General features: G+C 38.3%; 1 protein-coding gene across 1 annotated transcript; it reads left to right on the top strand.

Annotated features, from left to right (window-relative positions):
* The first annotated feature begins 124 nt into the window (after positions 1-124).
* Positions 125-8,616, top strand: MRPS11 (mitochondrial ribosomal protein S11). Its single transcript, XM_074234129.1, has 6 exons — positions 125-231; positions 364-489; positions 2,973-3,071; positions 6,572-6,701; positions 7,772-7,837; positions 8,198-8,616. Exons 1-6 carry the CDS (start codon positions 167-169, stop codon positions 8,303-8,305), a joined length of 594 nt encoding a protein of 197 aa, XP_074090230.1. The 5' UTR covers positions 125-166; the 3' UTR covers positions 8,306-8,616.
* The last annotated feature ends 12,258 nt before the right edge of the window (positions 8,617-20,874 follow it).

The raw sequence follows: 20,874 nt of genomic DNA, 5'->3' as shown, positions 1-20,874 counted from the left end.
CAGCGTTTGGGGGTGATTTTACCCAAAGTTCTCTGAATTTGATTAGAGATTAAGCGGCAGCGGGAGAATGGACAAGCCATAATCCCACTTCTCCCTTCCCCCCCCCCCGCGCGTGGTGCCGGCCGGCTCCGCCCACCCCGGCAGCCTCGGGGAGCGCGGTCCGGCCATGCAAGCCCTGCGGACGGCGGCGGGGCGCCTGCTGCCCCCGCGGGCCTGGGCCCAGGCTCGGGGGTAAGAACAGCCCCCACCCAGGTGTTGGGCCGGCGCCCGAGGGCTCTCCCTTCTTCCCGGGGCCGGGGGGGGGGCGGGGCGGGCTGTGGTGGAGGGGCCCGGCCCCGGCGCTCACCGGCCCCCTCTCCTCAGGGCCAGGGCCGGTGCCCCGGGGGCTGCTCTCCTCGCAGGCGCGCGGAGCCTCCGGGGCGCGGTGGAGAAGACCGAGGAGGAGACCGAAGCAGAGCCGGGCGAGGCCCACAGATCCGGCAGGTCCAGGTGAGGCCGCCCCGGGGGGGCCTTTAAAGCAGCCCTGCCCCGCGTGCTCGTGGCCGCCCTCGCCAGCCCCGAGCTGCCCGAGGACGCGTCCCTGAGCCAGGGACCAGGACCTTCCCCGGGGCCGGTTGGGGCAGGCCGAAGCGGGCCAGGGGGTCCGGACCGGGGCCGCCGAAGCTTCCTGTCAGGACCCATTTGTGAAGAGCTCGGCCCGGGGCCGAGTGCGGGGCTGCTCGCCGGGAGCTCCCGGCCTAACTGGGCGGCTGCGGTAGGGACGAACAGGGCCAGGCTCGATACATAGTAGCTACGGGCGCCCGGGACTAGCGAGGGAAGGAGGGAGACTGGATCTGGGCCGGGGCTGCGCCGAGGCCATCCGTTCCGGTGACCAGATAGGAAGATGGCCCTTTGATCAGGAAACAAGTGTCTTTCTGCAAGGAGACCCCAGAGTTAGTGATTTAGGAAATAGATTAAACTTCTACTAACAACGAACACCTAGTGGTGAATGACAACGGACGAGTAGGCTGAGGCCTCTTTGAGGCAGAGGCCAGGGTCCTCCCAGGACCCAGGAAGGAAAGGCCAAAGACAAGAGTGGGTTCCTGTCACTAAGCTGAGCAGACTAGTCAAGGACATGAAGACCAAGTCTCTAGAAGAGGTTTACTCCCTTCCTATCAAGGAGTCTGAGGTCATGGATTTCTTCTGGTATCTTCTTTGAAAGATGAGGTTCTGGGGCAGCTGGATAGTGCAGTGGATAAAGCACCGGCCCTGGAGTCAGGAGTACCTGGGTTCAAATCCGGTCTCAGACACTTAATAATATCTAGCTGTGTGGCCTTGGGCAAGCCACTTAACCCCATTTGCCTTGCCAAAAAAAACCTAAAAGAAAGATGAGGTTCTAAAGATCATGCCTGTTCAGAAACAAACTCTAGAGCTGAACCCTACACCAGGTTAAAGGCTTTTGTTTTGTGACCATTGGCAACTACAATGGCCATGGTGGTCTAGGTATCAAGTGTCCCAAGGAAGTGGCCACAGCTATTCATGATGCTGTCATTCTGGCCAAACTTTCCATCATTCTTGTAAGAAGTGGCTACTGGGGGAACAAGATTAACAAGCCTCACACAGTGCCCTGCAAGGTCACTGGGCATTGTGGATTGATTCTGATGCCCACTCCTAGTGGTACTGGCATCCTGTGCCTAAGAAACACCTGATGATGACTGGAATTGATGACTGCTCCACTTCTGCAAGGGGCTGAACTTCCATTCTGGACAACTTTGCTAAAGCTACCTTTGATGCCCTTTCCAAAACATAAAGCTGCCCAATCTCCCTATCAGGAATTCACCAAACATTTTGAGAAGACTCACCCAAGGACCCAGGCAACTGCTGTGGCAGCCACATAGATGTTTTTTTATAAATAGGAAAAAATTGAACTATGGCTGCTAAATATATATAAATGTGTATATTATATAGATATAGGGGGAGCAAGGGGTAAGGTATAAGAAGACTAAAAAGGTGGGGGACAGGTTATAAAATGCTTTGAATGCCTGGGTAGGATTTTATATGTGATCCTGGAGGCAAGAGGGAACCTCTTGAGTAGAGTGGGAAATGACATGCTCAGACCTGTGCTATAGGAAAGTCATTGACACTTTAATGGAAAATAGACTGGAGTGGGCAGGCAAACCATCATGCAGACTGTTGTCCAGACATGAGGTAATAAAGGCTTATACCATGGTTGGTAATAGTTTCAGAAGAAAGAAGGGGGTGGGAGAAAGGGAGGGTGAGGAATATGAAGGTTATATCAGGAGACCATGCTTGTTAACAGATTGGATGGGAATAGGGGTGGGGGGACTGAGAAAGTGAATGTGGTTGTTCCGTTGTGAACCTGGTTGATTTAGAGAACAGTGATGCCCTCAACAATAATGTAGAAATTTAGGGTTTGGTTTGGGGCATCCAGTTTGAGACATCAGTAGACCATTGGAGTTAGGATATTAGATTTCCACAAAGAGTAAGGGCTAGATAAGTAGATTTGAAATTCATCAGCATAGAGACAACACAGTCTAGAAAAACTGATGAGATTACCATGTGATTTATAAGTACTGAGAGAGAAGAGGAGGAAACCTAAAACAAAGCCCTGTGGAACATCTAGGTTAATGAGTATGCCCTGGGTGAATAGCCAGCCAAAGAGATTGAACAAGATCAGTCATATGGGAAGAGAGCTAGAAGAGAGTAATGTCATAAAACCTCAAAACAGCACTCCTTCCCTACATACCCCTACAAATAAGGTTATCTAGCTATGATCCTATGTCTTTTCATTTCCCTGCTAGTTTACTATGTGACTTTGATCAATAAAATTATTTTTGTGTCTCAGTTTCTCTCTCCATAAATGATGTAATATTTGTTTATTAACTGTCTCCCAATGAGGCAGAGTTAAGAAAGGAATCATAATGACAATAAGACTTTCAATATATTTGTTTGGTTTGTTTGTTTTTTTATAGCATTTTTCCTCCAGTTCCAGGCCAGGAGAGCTCCTTGACATGGGGAGGCAGGAAATATGAAGACATCCCAATTGCTCACATTAAAGCAACATATAACAAGTAAGGAAGAAACGCCCCAGGCTAAAGTGCCTTTCTAGTCTGGGCCTGAAAACACTATTACTGGGAAGAATTAATGTTAAATTTCTTAGCCATCACTAAAGATTCAGTAGAGAGTTTCTCTTTCAAATACCACTGGGATGGCTCAAGAAGAGAGAAATTATTATGTATATTTTTGTTTTACTTCAGAATAATAATTTCCAATGTAAAAGCTGTTAAAGGGAGATGTGGTACTGCAATGGTTAGTAAGTATTGAGGGTTTACTATATTCTTTCCTTGTACTAAGTATTGTGGAAAATATGTTAGAAACAGTCAAGTCTTGCCAAGAAAGAGCTTATACAATTAGGAAAAGAAGGTATCCATGTGTGTGTATGCATGCCTATAGTGCCTATGTGAAGTACTGCAACCGTCGCACAATATATTTTGTAATTGGTAAAAATCATACAACCAAATAAATATTGTATTTTTCAAAGAAGTCAGACCTGTATTACAACAGTGATGCTGTTGGAATTGCTTCAGACCTATAGCATCTTCTCTTGAAAAGTATTTGGGATGAATTTTTTCTTTTTAATTACCAAAATTCGTTTAGTGCCAAGTCTGGTAATAAGCAGTATAATTAAGCTGTATAATACCATTGGGAGATAGGGGAGGAGTATAACTGAACTGTCCTAAGCATCAATTTACAAGATGTAGAAAGCATAAGAAGTTTAGCAATGGCAGTTGCTGCTGGATCCATGAAAAAAAATCATTTGGAGTCTAGAAGACCTGAGTTCAAATCCTTCCTCAAACACTTAACAGATGTTGTGAACCTGGGAAGTTATTTAACTTCTATGGGCCTGGATTGAAAGGTGAGATGAGAAAGGGAATGCTTTGCAGAGGACAGTGTAGTGGAAAGAACACTGAATTCAGAGTCAGGTGTCAAAGATTGAAATTGGGTTCACTTACTACCTTTGTAAACTTGACTAACTTACTTAACCCCTTCAGGTCTCAGTTTCCTTGTCTGTAAAACAAGAGTCTTGAACTAGATTATATCTTTAGATAATTCTAAATTCTTTGGTCTCTTTCAAACTTACAATACTTCATAGTAAGTAATGAAATTTGAAATCAATCAACAAATATGTAGGTGCTAGGATACAACAATGCCTACTTGCATTGTATTTACATTTTAATGAGGGGCATACAATTTAGAAATATATATATTTATCACAGATATAAAGTTAATCAATAGATGTGTTTATATTTTTATTCCAGAGACAATAGAAAATCTCTGGGATTGGTTAAATAATAGTCACATGTTTTTATTTGTGCTTAAGGAAAATTATTTGTGCATCACTAGAATGGTAAGATACAAGTCGAGACCAATATGAAGGCTGTTTTATTAATCTAGGCAAGAGGTAATGATTAGAACCATAAATAAATATTATCTTTGTGAGATCAGGAAAAGGGTAAGATATAAGAGGTATTATAAAAGTAGAAATAGCGAGATTTGCCAGCTGAATAGATGTAAGATGAGGGTGAGTGAGGAGTTCAGGATGATGCCAGGATTACCAACTTAAAGTTGTAGATCAGGGCTGTCCAAAACGTGTGTGTGTGTGTGTGTGTGTGTGTGTGTGTGTGTGTGTGTGTGTGTATATGTATGTCTGTGTCCTTTTCCTATTTCAACACTTTGGAGTATAGGCCTTGAGGCAGTATTGCTAAATCAAAGAGCATGTACAGTTTGATGGCTTTGAAGTTGTAATTCCAAATAGTCACAATTTGTCCAGAATGTTTGGATCATTTCATAGATCCTAACAGTGTATCAGTGCACCTCATTTTTCACATCCCCTCTAGCACTCAGCACATTTAGTTTGAAATATCTAGTAGACAACTGTTGACACTGGAACTGGATCTAGATACACAGATATTGGAGTAATCTGAATAAAAATGATAATTAAACTTGAGAAAACTAAAAAGTTTACAGAAAGTGGGGGGGGGGGGAGAAGGCTGAGGGTGGGGAACTTTGAGAAACAACCACAGTTAGCAAGTGCAGTATGGAAGGTGAGCCCGAGAAGTGGTCAGATGTGTGGGATGTGCAACAGGGGAGAAAAATGATATGAAATCCCAGAAAGGAGAGAATATCCATTTGAAGAGTGTGATTAGCAATATCAACTGCAACAGGAAGGTTTAGAATTGAGAAAAGAGCTTCAGATTTGGGAATTAAAATCACTGGGAATTTTAGTGAGTGTGATTTGAGTAGTGAAATCAAAAGACCAAATTGTAGACAGACGGAGGAGTAAATTAAAAAGAAGGTGGAGGCAGTGAGGGCAGAAACCTTTTTGAACCCCGGGATAAAGAGAAACTGGAGATTGAAAAGAGGAAAGGAGGCATCTTGACTAGAGAAATTTTTTTTTAACAAGGCAGTAGGGTTAAGTGACTTGCACAAGGTCATACAGCTAGGTAATTATTAAATGTATGAGGTCAAATTTGAACTCAGATCCTCCTGACTCCAGAGCTGGTGCTCTATCTACTGCACTACCTAGTTGCCCCTAACTAGAGAATTTCTAATGAACTTTCCAGTTTGGAAACTAATAGTCCCCAAAGGATCACATTAAGAATGTCTGCATGGGTGGGTGGCTAGGTGGCGCAGTGGATAGAGCACCGGCCCTGGAGTCAGGAGTACCTGAGTTCAAATTTGACCTTAGACACTTAATAATTACTAGCTGTGTGTCCTTGGGCAAGCCACTTAACCCCATCTGCCTTGCAAAAACCTTAAAAAAAAAAAAGTGTCTGCATGGTCGGTGAAAAGGGGATAAACAAGTCCCTATTGAATTTGATCGTTGTGGACTGCTGAAGAGGATTTGTAGAGAAAAATATCAGCATAACATTGCTAAAGAGCGATAACCTCTAACCACTTAACCATTCTAGCAAAGGAAGCTGTCTGCTTGTATCACCCACTGATAAATACCTTGATTTCACCCCCTCTCCCCACTGCTAATTATGATTTCACTATTATAATGATGACAGCAAAAGTAAAATGAAGAATAGATTCAATTGTTTATTTTTTAAGCTATAATTACCAGAGTTAATTTAAATTCTGCTAGCCTTTCTTTTCTTTCTCCTAAAATAGAAACAGGAACCACTAATCAGATATAAGAATACTCTGGTCCTTGTGTTGATTAAGAAAACTGCATATTAATATTAATCTGTATTTCCTTGTATTTTTATTTAGTTTATGTATTTCCCAATTAAAGTTTAATCTAAAGTTCCCTTGTGTTGTGAGCCACGTGATTAACATCTCTAAACCTGAACTCTGATCAGATCTCAGCAACTTCCCTGGGAAACTCAGATCTCCTCATTTGTACAATTGGGATAATAGACCTAATTCCCAGGATTGCTATGAGGATAAAATGAGATCATATTTGTAAAGCATTATATAAATGTTGTTAGTTAGCTTTTACTGTGGTTTTAAATGAGCTTATTAGAAGACACGATTTTCACATCTCCCTGTCATCTGCTTTTCCCAGCACACACATCCAGGTACTCTCTTCCAAGAATGAGTCACTTGCCCGAACTTCTTGTGGCACCGAAGGGTTCAAAAATGCAAAAAAGGCCACAGGAATTGCAGCACAAACTGCAGCCATTGCTGCAGCAGCGGTAAGAAGTTTTCCTATTTGGGCTCCTCATTTTTTCTGTTTTATCACTGTCTTTTATCATTGTGAGGAATTCTCACTGAGCCAGAAATACAAAAAATGTTTTAGTAACTCTCAATACCCAGCTAATATTCCCTAGCGTGGAGGTGGTTAGGAGACAGCTGGTGATTTATTTAGTACAAGAAATGCCTAATGAAGTCTAGGGAGACAAAACCTATTCCTTCACACAACATGAGAGGAGGGGTTTAGGCCATCATGGATTTAAAATTCTAAGTTTCCTTTATTTGGAAGCCAGAGGTGGTCTGTGGGGATTCTTTTTATTTTTTTTTATTTTTTTTATTTTGGGTTTTTGCAAGGCAGATGGGATTAAGTGGCTTGCCCGAGGCCACACAGCTAGGTAATTATTAAGTGTCTGAAGCCAGATTTGAACTCAGGTACTCCTGACTCCAGGGCTCGTGCTCTGTCCACTGTGCTGCCCCGCCACCTAGCTGCCCCTGTGGCAATTCTTAAGCTGGGTTCTTGGCTTCATGGGCTAGAACCCAGCTTCTCCCTCAGTGGTAGTCTGAGGGTTCTTGAGAGATCTCCACTGGGTGGCAGTGCGGCTATTTACTAAGAAGCGTCAGCATCTTCCAAGGGAAAGGGAGGTCTGTTAACTAGTTCTCTTCTGTTTACCTCGATGCATTTCATGTTGAGTGTTCAGGTTACCCTCTACATTATTACAGTTTCCCCTGGTCTAGAATCCTGGTACCTGCAACAAGGGTAAGGAATCTTTTTTATGCCAAGGGCCATTTGGATATTTATAATATCATTTGCGGACTGTATTTGGTCAAACATTGATTAATTCACCCTAAAAAGCTGTTAGATTTAATTGAACTTCTTGTCCCACCTGTGACTGCCTTAGCAATGCCACACCAATAAGACTTGCAGGTGAAAGGTTTCCCACTGCTGACCTACATCTTCTGTTCTTGTTTCCATAATTGATAGTGATATCAGGGCCAAATATATCGATGTATAATCTACAGTGATAAATGCAGGCTAATTGTAAGAGACATAACCACTTGTTTTCTTCTCTAGAAAGCCACTGCAAAGGGAGTGATCCATGTCAGAGTGATGGTCAAAGGCCTGGGACCAGGGCGCCTAGTAAGTGTCTGGTTGTATTATTTTATTCTTGTTATTGCTAATAGGGTTTGCTTTTTAGGGCTGACAGCAGGAGTAGGAGGAGAAAACTAAGCCTTCATGGAAAGTTCCTGCTTTTTTCCTGTGAGTCATTCAGCTCCTTCTAAATAGAACTGCCCTTCAGCAATACTGAAATTATAGACTGACAGGCAAACACTGCTGGCAGTGGGTTTGAGGATAAGAGATCTTAATAAAGTCCAAAGGGACATGCCATCCTCAATTCTTGTCAAAGTTACACTTAGTATTAAACTCTCATGACCCATTGAAAATATAGGCTATAACACCATGTTCCATTCTACTCAGACCATTTTTGTCTTTTTACAGTCTGCCATCAAGGGGTTGACCATGGGAGGACTGGAGGTGATCTCCATCACAGATAATACCCCCATCCCACACAATGGCTGCCGCCCAAAAAAAGCCCGGAGGCTGTGAAGAAAAGAGTTGGCTTTCTTGAAATCTACTTCTTTACAGCTTTCACCTTTAGATTGACTTCTGAACGATGCATAGCTTTTCCCCATGGGACAGAACTCTCAAAATATAAGTCGGACTTGACTGATAGCAAAAATGAGAAGATTTCCTCCTACGTATTGTGATATATACAAGCACATATTTTGAATGTATGCAGTGCTTATCACTGTGAAGCAGTGCCTCTTTTGGGCAGGAGAGGGTGCCACAGGTACACTTCTGGCGAGTGTTGTCAGCTTGTCTTTCTACAGCTCTGACAAATAAAATCTATCTCACTATTTGTCTTCCTTCATTATTTGGAGCATGTGGCATTCTGGGTGGGTGATGGGGTGATGGTTATATGTACAGATGTTAGAATGGCTTATAGTTATTATTTAGTTGCCAAGTCCAGTAGATTTGCAGTAGATAGCAGTACAGCGTATACATAATCTGTATGCTTTTTGTTTAGTGTCTAAGAGAGAACTTGTCTCCACTTATCACAGAAATGGTTGTTTTGAAAAATTTCATGATTTGTGAGGAATCTTTAGAATTCAGCATGTGAGTTATGTTTACAGTAGCTGTTTCCATATTTATAAGGGAGGACACACCAAGGGGCTAACTATGACAGAATTTGCCTTATACATTAAAATAAAATTAGAGAACCCGTACAAAGGAGAAGGTATTGCCAGCCCGAGCCAGATTGATCTATGAGGGGATGTAGTGGTGTTTGGGAAAAAAGGAAAGATAGGGAGTGGCAAGTGAAGCTAGGATGAGCCAATTCAAAGCAGAAAAAACTGTCCTGGCTCTTCTGGCACTTTGAGAAGCAGCTAGGATCAAAAAAAAAAAAACAGCTGGACAGAAAAAAATCCGCTTAGTGCTTCATTAAGATAAAAAGAGATTTGTAGGTAATACAAGTATCACCATTTAATAGAAGAGGAAACTAATGAGATACTTTAAGTATTATTCCTATTTCTGACATGAAATGCTTTCTCTACTAAACACCATTGCTAAAATGTCCATAGATATAATTTCCTGTGGAGAATCTTGCCCAAATTTAGGGGACAGATCCCTGCCCAGGCAACAACCTCAGTCACAAAACAGAAAAATCAGTGAACTGGAGACAATGCAAAAAGACCATTCAACCTCCACCACTACCCTGTGAAAAAGCAATGCACTTGCACCAACTATAACTGAAGATTAATGACTTGAAACTCAAAAAGGGAGAACCTGAGAGAAATAATAAATTTAGATCTCTATTTCAATCAGAATCAATCAATCTGATAGGCTCTGTATATTAGGTCCTAGAACTATGAACTGAAGAAAAGATCACTTGTATAATCATAGGAAGCTAGCTTAAGACCCTTCATTTACCCTTTTTTTCCTTACCTTGGTGTTAAAACCCAGAGTTGACCTTGGTCTTCAGAGAAATTTTCACTGAGTAGACAACCAGATGGAGAATTCTACTTTAGGGTTTTCCACTGAGGTGAAATACCCAATTTTTTTTTTTACACAGAAATGACTTCTTTACAAAAGATTGAGATAAACCCAAAGTGTACAGCTTCAATAAAAACCGTTGGGGAAAATTGGAAATTAGTATGGTAGAAACTTGGATTAGACCAACATCTCACACTCTATACCAAGATAAAATCAAACTAGGTACAGGATTTAGGCATAAAAAAAAAATACCATAAGCAAATTAGAAGATCAAGGACTAGTTTACCTGTCACATCTATGGAAAGGGAAGCAGTTTATGACTAAGGAAGAGATGGAGAACATCACTAAAAATAAACTAAATAATTTGGATGACATTAAAAAAGTTTTTGCATAGACAAAACCACTGTAACCAAGATCAAAAGAAATGTAGTAAATTGGAAAACAATTTTTACAACTAGTATTTCTAAGGACTCATTTCTAAACTATATAAAGAACTGAGTTAAATTTATTTTTAAAAAAAGTCATTCCCCAATTGACAAATGGTCAAAGGATATGCAAAGGCAATTTACAGATGATGAAATCAAAGCCATTCTTAATCATATGAAATATTGCCCTAAATCTTTACTGTTTCAAGAAATGCAAATTAAAGCATCTCTGAGGTACCACCTCACACCTCTCAAACTGACCAATATGACCAGAAAGGAAAATGTTCAATGTTGAAAGGGATGTGGGAAATCTGGGACAGTAATACATTGGTGGAGTTGTGAACTGATCTAACCTTTCTGGAGAGCAATCTGGAATTATGCCCAAAGGGCAATGAAAATGTGCATACCCTTTCATCCAGCAATACAACTACTGGGTCTGTACTCTGAAGAGATCATGAAAAAGGGTAAAAACATCACTTGTACAAAAATATTCATAACAGCTCTGTTTGTGCAGCAAAGAATTGGGAAATGAGTGGATGTACATCAACTGGGGAATGGCTGAACAAATTATGATACATGTATGTTATGAAACACTTGTTCTATTAGAAACCAGAAAGGATTGGATTTCAGAGAAGCCTGGAAAGACTTGCATGAACTGATGTTGAGTGAGATGAGCAGAACCAGAAGAACCTAACAGCAACATGGAGGTGATGATCAATCTTGATGAACTTTCTTATTCCATCAATGAAATAATCAGGGACAATTTTAGAGTACTTGGGATGGAGAATACCATCTGTATCCAGAGAAAGAACCATGGGGTTTAAAGAAAGATCAAAGTCAATTTAAAGATCAACCTTCAATTAAAAAAAAAGTCTTATGTACTACATAATTTTGCTATCTCTAATATTTTATTTTCTCCTCAAGGATATGATTTTTCTCTCAACACATTCAGTTTTGATCAATGTATAACATGGAAACAATATAAAGATTATCAGATTGCTTCTGTGGGGGGGAAGGGGGAGGGAAGGGAGGGTGGGGGAAAAATTGTAAAATTCAAAATCTTACAAAAAAAATGATAGAAACTACTATTGTATATAATTGGAAAACAAAATATTAATAAAAAAACATTATCTCAAAAAAAAATGATTGCCCTATTTAAGCGGTTGTTATTATACCCCTAAAATTGGACTGTCCCTACTTCCAAAGAGGTGGGAAGTAGACAAAGCTAAATGAAGTCAAAAAGACCTGACTTCCAATAACTCCTCTTACACTGGTTATGCAAATCATTTAATCCTTGAGTTTCATTTCCTAATCTATAAAATGAAAGGATTAGTTTGGATATCTGAGGTCACTTCTATAGACCTGTGATGCTAGATTATGATGCTTCTTTCCAACAGGTTTTAGCTGACAAATGAGAGATAAATGTACCCAATGGGCTAGTTACTTTGCTCCTCTTTCTTTCTCCAAAGACAGATACTAAGCATAATCCAATCCCTCTAAGATTCTATGATGAAAGTCAGTTTTCACATACAGAGTGCTGAACCAACCATACTAAAAACAAATTTGGAAAGACAACCCAAGTCATTTAACTATACATACCCTTTCTTCCAGGAATAGTACTACTGACCCCAAAATTCAAGAGCGAAAGAGCTCACATACACAAACAAGTTTTAGCAAAATAAGTGTGCTGACATCAGCACATATGGCATCATGTATACTATTTTAAAAGGGGGGGAGGGGAGGAGAAAATATTTATGTTGCTTTAGCTCATTTTCATTTATACTTCCATCAACTGGGAGGTATAGAACCAGTGCTGGAGAGATCAGAGAAGTTTATCCAACTACCTAGCCAAGATGCAAAAGCTGTTTCTTTTTGCAAAGGCTAGTCATTTCTTGATGTTTCAGCCAGGGCCACCAACTACAATAGCAATGAATAGAACCCGTCAAAAGAAGTCTATTTGTCACCACAGCACCTGAGTGTGGGCGAACTACTAGGGGATTTTTAAGGGAAACTATTCTTCCAGTAAACCTCCAGAAAATGATCCTAAGACTTGGCTCTTCCATGCCCCTTTTCACAAAAATTTTCCTGACTCTTTTGATCTTCCCTTTCTCAATCTGATTTTCCTACTAATTTTTTTTTTTGAAAGGTAAACTCATAGGTCAGGGTAGGGAGCTTCCAACTAGAAGCAAAAAACAGGAAGTATTAAATATAAACATTAACTTTAAATCTGAGCATTCAGAAAGTCAGAGCCATTAGCCCACCCCTCTACTTAGCCAATTGAAATCCTCCATTAGGAGGCCACTTTCCCTAGCAACTCCATACTTAGCTGTATCTGAAGAGTCCAAGCTCAGTTCTATTGTTTTACCTGGCAATCTTCCGTGCCTTCTTCTCTAATGCAATTGAAACTAGTTAGATTTCATTTTTTTAAAATCAGACTCCAATTTTAGTAATAATTAACATACCTTTTATAAAAATGATGATGACGTATGTACGTTTGTACATGGACACAAATAAGTAGAAAACTAGTAGCTAGAAAATATGCTGTTTACTTTTTGTGACACATAGTTGTAAAATCATTTACAGATACTAAATCCAATTCCTTTTTCAGATGGGAAGAAATGTCAGATGAGAAGCAGTGTGGTATATTGCAGAGAACAATAGACTGGAAGCAGAGACCTGGGTTCTTTCCTTTGCCATTAGCTAGCTTATATGTCTCTCAGTAAGGGACCTCACTTTTCTGGGCTTCAATTAGTCTCCTCTTAATATTTCTAGCAGTAAGCCTTTGAAATCCTCTTAGTCATCAGGTAATAAAAGAAAATTTAATGAGGGAGTTAAGCAGCAGGGGAGCAAGCAAGCAAGCAGAATTTGTGATCATAGAAATCTAAGCTCTGATTTCATAGTTCTTGTTTTCTTATTTACTCATAGAATTTTAGGCTCACAGATTTAGAACCAGAAAGAACCCTAGGAACATTTAGTCTCACGTCCTCATTTTACAGGTGAGAAAATTGAGTCTCAGAAAGATTAATGATTTGTCCAAATAAATTATAATAGAACAGGTAAGTAAGATTTGACCACAGATCCTGTCTTCAAATCATTGTTCTTTCCATTCGGCTGTACCTCTTGTTCATTGCTTTCTATTTCTATCCTCTTCTGAATGATGTCATAGAAATAGATATGATTTCCTATGCTGCTGAGATCTTATTTCATAAATTAAAAGCTGGAAGAAACCACAGTGATCATTGCATCCAAAGGTTCTTAACCCTGTGTCATTAACCCTTTGGGCAATCTGGTGAAGCCTACAAACCCCTTCTAAAAATGTTTTAAAATGCAAGAAACAAGGTATATAGAGTGTAAAGGAAATGTGTTATGTAGAACTACAGTTAACAAAATGTTTTAAATAAATTCTCATATTTTGAATTAAGAACTCCTGATCTCATCCAACTCTCTCATTTTACAGAGAAGGAAACAAGTTGAAAGAAATTAAAACAATTGACCTAAGATTACACAGATTCTATAGCAGAGTTAAAATTCAAACTCAGGTCTTCTGACTCCAAATCATAGACTATTTTCTGTTAAATCATACAATTATGCTTTAACTTCAGGTTCAAAGCAGATTCCAATTTCCTAAATCACCAGAAAAAAAGAGATTCAATCTAATTGTACAAACATCCACTGATATCAAAACATGCAGATCAGAAGAAGTTTAACAAATATGGGTCATTCTCTTTCCCTGCCTAATTTTTTTCCTCCCCTTTTTAATTTGAGATTTTCCAATGGAAATAAGTACTTCAACATCCTTGACTCCTAAACTCCCTTCTTGGACAATTTGCTCAAATGGGCACATAAAAATTAAGGAACTAATATGGAAGGAGAAATGATATGATATAGTTTGCTACATTCACTGTGTATATATATATAAAGATCCTTTATGTATCTGTAATCTATTGCTCTCTCTTTTGTTTTCTTTGGTGAGACATTGCAGATACCAGTTTTTCTACTCTTCACTTTATTTTTGCTATGTCTTCCCCTCCCAGTTTGATAATTTTTTCCCACTTAATAGGCAAACTAGTTATTTTTGCCTCATTTCATATCTAACCTTAAATCATTGAATGGATATTGTCTCAGACAAACTGAGAACTAGAAAAGAGCTTAAAAAGGTCAAAGTCTCTTCTTAACATCTGGGGTCATTTCCAGTCATTCTGACCTATGTCTTGCTACTGGATTCAGATGATCTTGGAAGAGAGAGTAAGACTTGTGAATCTGCACAGTTACTCCCTATTTAAATCTAGTTCATTTGCATGTCAAGACATCACCTTCTTGCAGTCAGTGGTCCTCTTCAAGAACACAGGACAACAGCCTAGGCACTCAAGTGGATGGGGTAAGAAGGAAGAAGCAATGAGGTATATTAGAAAGAGGCCTAGACCTGTTATCGGGTATTTGACTTTGAATCCTAGCTCTGACACTACTGTGTGTTCATGATGTCATAACCTCTGAGTCTCAAATGTCCTTCTCTCCAAAATTAGAATAGTTCCTCTCCTAGGTGCCTCATGGAACTATTATTGCTTGTTTCTATTGTTTGTTCTTCATTTTCGAAGAGGACCGATGACATCATAGATGATGTCTTGAGTTGTGTGTGAATTACAAGGATCAAATGAAATAGATTAGGTTAATTTGTGTGGCATTTTATACTGTTCAGAATACTTTAAGGGATCATCATTATTATTATGGAAACAGTTGGGTGCCAGTTTACATCTCATGATAAATTCTGAAGTGTTCAATACTCCCACCTAATTCTGCCCTTAAATTATAAAACTTCCATTGTAGAGATGATGATCAACCAAGTCCTGCTCTCCAAGTCCTAAGCACAGGCAAAGAAAAAAAATGTCCTGTTGGGACTGGGATAATTGGGACATTAAAGGAAATGCATTTCTCACCCTATTTTGTGTCTGATTGAAAAGTACTTTGCAGCAATTTAGACCAGTCGCACCTCTTCTATAATCAGAGCCCAAGTAGTTCAGACAGAGGCTGAAAACTGGGTCACCCCTTGGGATCTGGATCCTCCAGTTCTTGAAAGACAGAATACAAGAAGCAAAGTCTTGCTTTTCCTCTTCCTCTCTTCCCCCTTCCCTCTGAAGAATCAAGGGTGCAACTAGTTCCCTGCAGATTCTGGCACAGAGCTGACCATCCCTCCTTCAGCCAGAAAAGAAAAGCAAAGAAAATTGGGTCACAAAAATCCACCCAGAAAATGCCCAATGCAAAAGCATAAGGAAACTAGGAATAGGAAAGAAAGCTTGGAACAATGGGGGGAAGGAGAAAATGAAGAAATATAAATTTTTTTAATGAAAAGAATAGAATGAATATTTCAGAATTAGAGTTTAGAATATTTTATGAAATATGAAGGGACACTCAAAAGAAAAAAGAAAAGAAAATGAGAGATGAAAGGAAGTCTTGTTAGGAAAATGGAGGGGAAGAGACACGGCAGACAAATTGTGAAAGTGTCTTTGGAATTGCTGTAACCCATGCTGGAAAGAAGAAATTCTATATTCTCTTTTCTAATAAGATAGGAAATGCTTGGGAAAGTATTAAAAGGACTAGAAGATTTTGGAAAATTGTAAATTAAGAAAATGTCAATAAAAGAAAGGATGAATAAGAAATGCTTTTTGAAAGAATATAAAAAGGAAATATAAAGAAGAAAAATCAAAATCAAAGTATGAAAAAAGATACTAAAAGAGGAACGAGAAAATACAAAAAAAGGAAAACTTCTGAGGATATAATTTCAAAACTCACACAAGTTTAAGTATTAGCCTGTCCTTCCCTTTAAATGGAAACATTCAAGAGACCTATCATCTCATCAACATTATACCACTTGATATCAAACATATATAATATCTTAACTGTTTATAAGATAGGATTTTCCCCAAGGTATCATTGCAATCCCATGCAAATATCGTAGAATCATCTTGGTGTAGTGAATAATTCAAGACCAAGACTTAAGAGTGCTAATTATGGATTCATACAATCTGGATTCATACCCTAGCTCTGTTACTTATTACCTATGTGACCTTGAGAAATCATTTAAACTTTCCGAGCCTTGCTTTCCTCAGCTATAAAAATTAGGAAATAATTATAATACCTCTCATGTCCCTCCCAGATCTTTACATTTGTACCATATTTCAGTTCTGACAAACCATATGACTTTGGCTAAGTAATAAATAGGATCTTCCTGATTAGAAGGATGTCTCACACCAGCTATTCCCAATGGTGATGAAATTATAGACCCTTAACGTATTCAAGTACCTATTACCAGTTCTACAGTAACCCCTTGTTCTATATCCCACTCAGAAAGTCTCAAAAGTAAAATGTGAAAGATAGGCAGAAGGAAGAAATAACCCACAGTAAAAATGCAAAATAAATCAGGAAAACCATGAAGATCTGAACTAGATTGGTGGCCATGTGAGGAGAAAAGAGAACTGATGAGTGATATGCTATAGAGAGAAAACTAGCATGGTTTGTTACCTGACTAGCTAGAGATGGTGAGAGAAAAGGGAAGATGGCACTGAATTTACAAAATTAGGTGAATGAAAAAATGTTGGTGCCCTCAATAAGAAGTTAGGGAAATGATTGGATTTAAGAGAAAAGATAATTAGTTTTGTTTTGAACATATTGAATTTTAGATACCTAATAAAACATCAGAATGGAAACAACAAAGGCAGCTGATGATATAGGATTGGGAAAAAAGAGGACTGAATATATTGATTTCCATAATTGAATTATTCCATAATAATAGTTGAACCGTGAGAACTGATGAGATCACAGAGAAAGAAAATATATAGGAGAGAAGAGGGTCCCCCAAAACACATGCACATACACAAACACCCCAAAGGTTATGATCCTACAAAGGATAATGAAGAATAGGGAGAAATCATTATCAAGAAAACTCAGAAGAAATCTTATTATCAAGGAATTTGAAACATTAGAAGGGATGTCAGTAGCCATCTAGTCCAATCTAACCAAAGGAAGTCCTACTATAAACATTCCAAACACATTGCCATCCAATCTCTGCATAAAGAGGTTCTAGGAGGAGCCACGAACCCCAAAGGCAGCCCATTCCACTTTTGGACAGCTCTAATTGGATGGAAGTTTCTCCCACTACAAGAAGTCTGAATTTTCTGCTTCCACCCACCATTATTTGTTTTGGCCTCTGGAGCCAGAAAGAATGCCTCTGACTCTTTTTTTCCCTAGGGTCCTTCAGATACTTGAACACAGCTACCCCTTGCCATATTATTCCCTGAGTCATCTCTAGGCTAAATTTCCTGAAATCCTTTGACTAATCCTAATATGATAGGAACTCAAGGTCCTTCTCCATTCTAGTTACCCACCTTGCATGTCTCTCCCAGTTATCCATTAGCAGGGACTCTGTTTTTTGTGTTTCTTGGTATCCTCAACTCTCAGCACAATAGCTGATGCCCAGGAGGCATTTCATAAATGTTTATTGACTGACATCAATGTCCTACTTAAATTGTGGTGCCTAGAACTTTTAGGTTATCTTAGTCATCCACATTTTGGCAATGAAACTCTAGCTCTAAAGTGAACATAAGGGGTCAAGTATATAAACTAGTCATTGTCAGAGGTCAGAAGATGGGGAGGACAAGTAAGGTTAAAGTTTAGGTTTAAGAAAGTGAGAAGATGAATACATAAGGCTTCAGGTATCCCAAAGACTTGCCAGGTTTTTCAGGAGTCTGCTCCAGTCTCCAGCCCATATCAGCAGAAAAGGAAAACTAGCAGAGACCTAATAGTAAAGACCACAAGGATCCACAGTTTTTCTGTGGTGTATCTCTCTTTTTAAATGAGAGTATGAGGGAATTACCAACTAAAGAACTTCAACAAGCTTATTTATATTCCCTGTAGAAAAACTTGTAATTTTTTTGCTTAGTTCTATTTTCAAAATCTCCATCACATGGTATTTTGGAATTCCTGCTGATATGACATTTTGGATGTGGTGATAGAATTAGAGAACCTGTCATATGTAACACTTTAAAATACTCACAAGGGTCCTATTTCAGAAAGATTTTTTTTCATGGTTTTCTAAAATATCTACCAAGCTTCTCCCATTTCCTAAAGTACACTTCTAGTGGGATTCCAAAATCGTTCCATGTGATATTCCAAGTTCTAGAATTTCTTCCTGTATCAAATTTGGGACCTCTTCTTAGAGAGATATCCCAGAATCTCTCTCTAAATTTTTAGAACATGTTAGAATATAAATGCTTATATGAATAAACTGGAGAAAGAGGAAATCAATGAACTAAACATGCAACTAAAAAAATTAGAGAAAGAACAAATCAAAAATCCCCAATTAAGTACCAAATTAGAAATTCTAAAAATTAAAGGAAAAATTAATAAAATTGAAAGCAAAAAACTATTGAATTAATAAATAAAACCAAAAGTTGGTATTATGAAAAACCAATAAAATTGATAAACCTCTGGTCAATTTGATTAAAAAAATAAGAAAACCAAATTGCTAGTATCATAAATGAAAAAGGTGAACTCACCACTAATGAGGAGGAAATTAAAGTAATAATTTGAAATTATTTTTCCCAACTCTATGCCAATAAATTTGATAATCTAAATGGAATGGATGAATATTTACAAAAATATAAGTTGCCCAGGTTAAATGAAAAAGAGATTAAATACCTAAACAACCCTATCTCAGAAAAAGAAATTCAACAAGCCATTACTGAACTCCCTAAAAAAAATCCCCAGGGCCTGATGGATTCACAAGTGAATTCTACCAAACATTTAAGGAACAATTGGTTCCAATCCTATATAAACTCTTTGGAAAAATAGGGAAAGATGGAACTCTGCCTAATTCTTTCTATGAAACCAATATGGTACTGTTACCTAAACCAGGAAGAGTTAAAACAGAGAAAGAAAATTATAGACCTATCTCCCTGATGAATATAGATGCAAAAAATCCTAAATAAAATCTTAGCAAAACGATTACAACAAGTCATCACTAGGATAATACATTATGATCAAGTAGGATTTATTCCAGGAATGCAGGGTTGGTTCAATATTAGGAAAACTCTCAGTATACTCAATTATATCAACAAAAAAAACCTATCAGAAATCATATGATCATATCAATAGATGCTGAAAAAGCTTTTGACAAAATACAGCATCCATTCCTATTAAAAACACTAGAGAATGTAGGAATAAATGGACTGTTCCTTAAAACAGTTAGCAGTATCTATCTGAAACCATCAACAAGCATTATATTCAATGGGGAGAGGCTAGAGGCATACCCAATAAGATCAGGGGTGAAACAAGTGTGCCCATTATCACCACTACTATTCAATATTGTATTAGAAATGTTAGCAGCAGCGATTAGAGAAGAAAAAGAAATTAAAGGAATTAGAATTGGGAAGGAAGAGACAAAACTCTCACTCTTTGCAGATGACGTGATGGTCTACCTAGAGAATCCCAAGAAATCATCTAAAAAACTACTGGAAACAATTAGCAATTTTATCAAAGTTGCAGGTTATAAAATAAACCCTCATAAATCCTCAATTTTTCTATATATGTTTAGCAAGATACAGCAGAAAGAGTTAGAAAGAGAAATCCCATTCAAAGTAACCTCAGACAGTATAAAATACTTGGGAGTCTACCTGACAAGGCAGACTCAAAAACTTTGAAAACAATTACAAAACATATCTCACATAAATAAAATCAGATTTAAATAACTAAGCAAACATCAACTGCTCATGGATAGGTCAAGCTAATATAATAAAAATGACATTTCTACCAAAACTAAACTACTTGTTTAGTGCCCTACCAATCAAAATTCCAAAAACTTACTTAGAGTTAGAAAAAAATGTAAGTAAATTCATATGGAGAAATAAAAAGTCAAGAATTTCCAGGAGCTTAATGAAAAAAGTGCAAAAGAAGGTGGCTTAGCCCTACCCGATCTAAAATTATATTATAAAGCATCAGTCATCAAAACTGTTTGGTATTGGCTAAGAAATAGAGTGGTGGACCAGTGGAATAGACTAGGTGTAAAAGCAGGAGATGATTATAGTAATCTGCTGTTTGATAAACCCAAAGAGTCTGGCCATTGGGATAAAAACTCCCTCTTTGATAAAAATTGCTGGGAAAATTGGAAGTTAGTATGGAAGAAACTTAGATTAGACCAACACCTCACACCCTTTACCAAGATAAGATCCAAACAGTTACAGGACATAGACATAAAAAACAATACTATAAGCAAATTAGAAGATCAAGTACTAGTCTACCTGTCAGATCTATGGAAAGGGAAACAGTTTATGACTAAGGAAGAGTTGGAGAACATCACCAAAAACCAATTAGATGATTTGGATTACATTAAATTAAAAAGTTTTTGCACAGATAAAACCAATGTAACCAAGATCAAAAGAAATGTAGTAAATTGGGAAACAATCTTTACAACTAATGATTCTGACAAAGGACTCATTTCTAAAATATACAGAGAACTTAGTCATATTTTTAAAACAAAAAGCCATTCCCCAATTGACAAATGGTCAAAGGATATGCAAAGGCAATTTACAGATGAGAAGATCAAAGTAATCTATAGCCATATGAAAAAATGCTCTAAATCATTAATTATTAGAGAAATGCAAATTAAAGCTTCTCTGAGCTACCACCTCACACCTCTCAGATTGGCCA

Source organism: Macrotis lagotis, chromosome 4, assembly GCF_037893015.1.
Source record: "Macrotis lagotis isolate mMagLag1 chromosome 4, bilby.v1.9.chrom.fasta, whole genome shotgun sequence".
Taxonomy (NCBI): domain Eukaryota; kingdom Metazoa; phylum Chordata; class Mammalia; order Peramelemorphia; family Peramelidae; genus Macrotis; species Macrotis lagotis.
The sequence above is the reverse complement of the archived record's forward strand: the minus strand, read 5'-3'. Positions and strand labels throughout refer to the sequence as shown.

What these genes read in the sequence shown, in the direction of transcription:
- MRPS11 (XM_074234129.1), top strand. Translation starts at nt 167, where the DNA reads ATGCAAGCCCTGCGGACGGCGGCGGGGCGCCTGCTGCCCCCGCGGGCC. An exon ending in GCCTGGGCCCAGGCTCGGGG is followed by an intron (nt 232 to 363) that starts GTAAGAACAGCC and finishes CCCTCTCCTCAG; the next exon opens with GGCCAGGGCCGGTGCCCCGG. An exon ending in CAGCCATTGCTGCAGCAGCG is followed by an intron (nt 6,702 to 7,771) that starts GTAAGAAGTTTT and finishes TTTCTTCTCTAG; the next exon opens with AAAGCCACTGCAAAGGGAGT.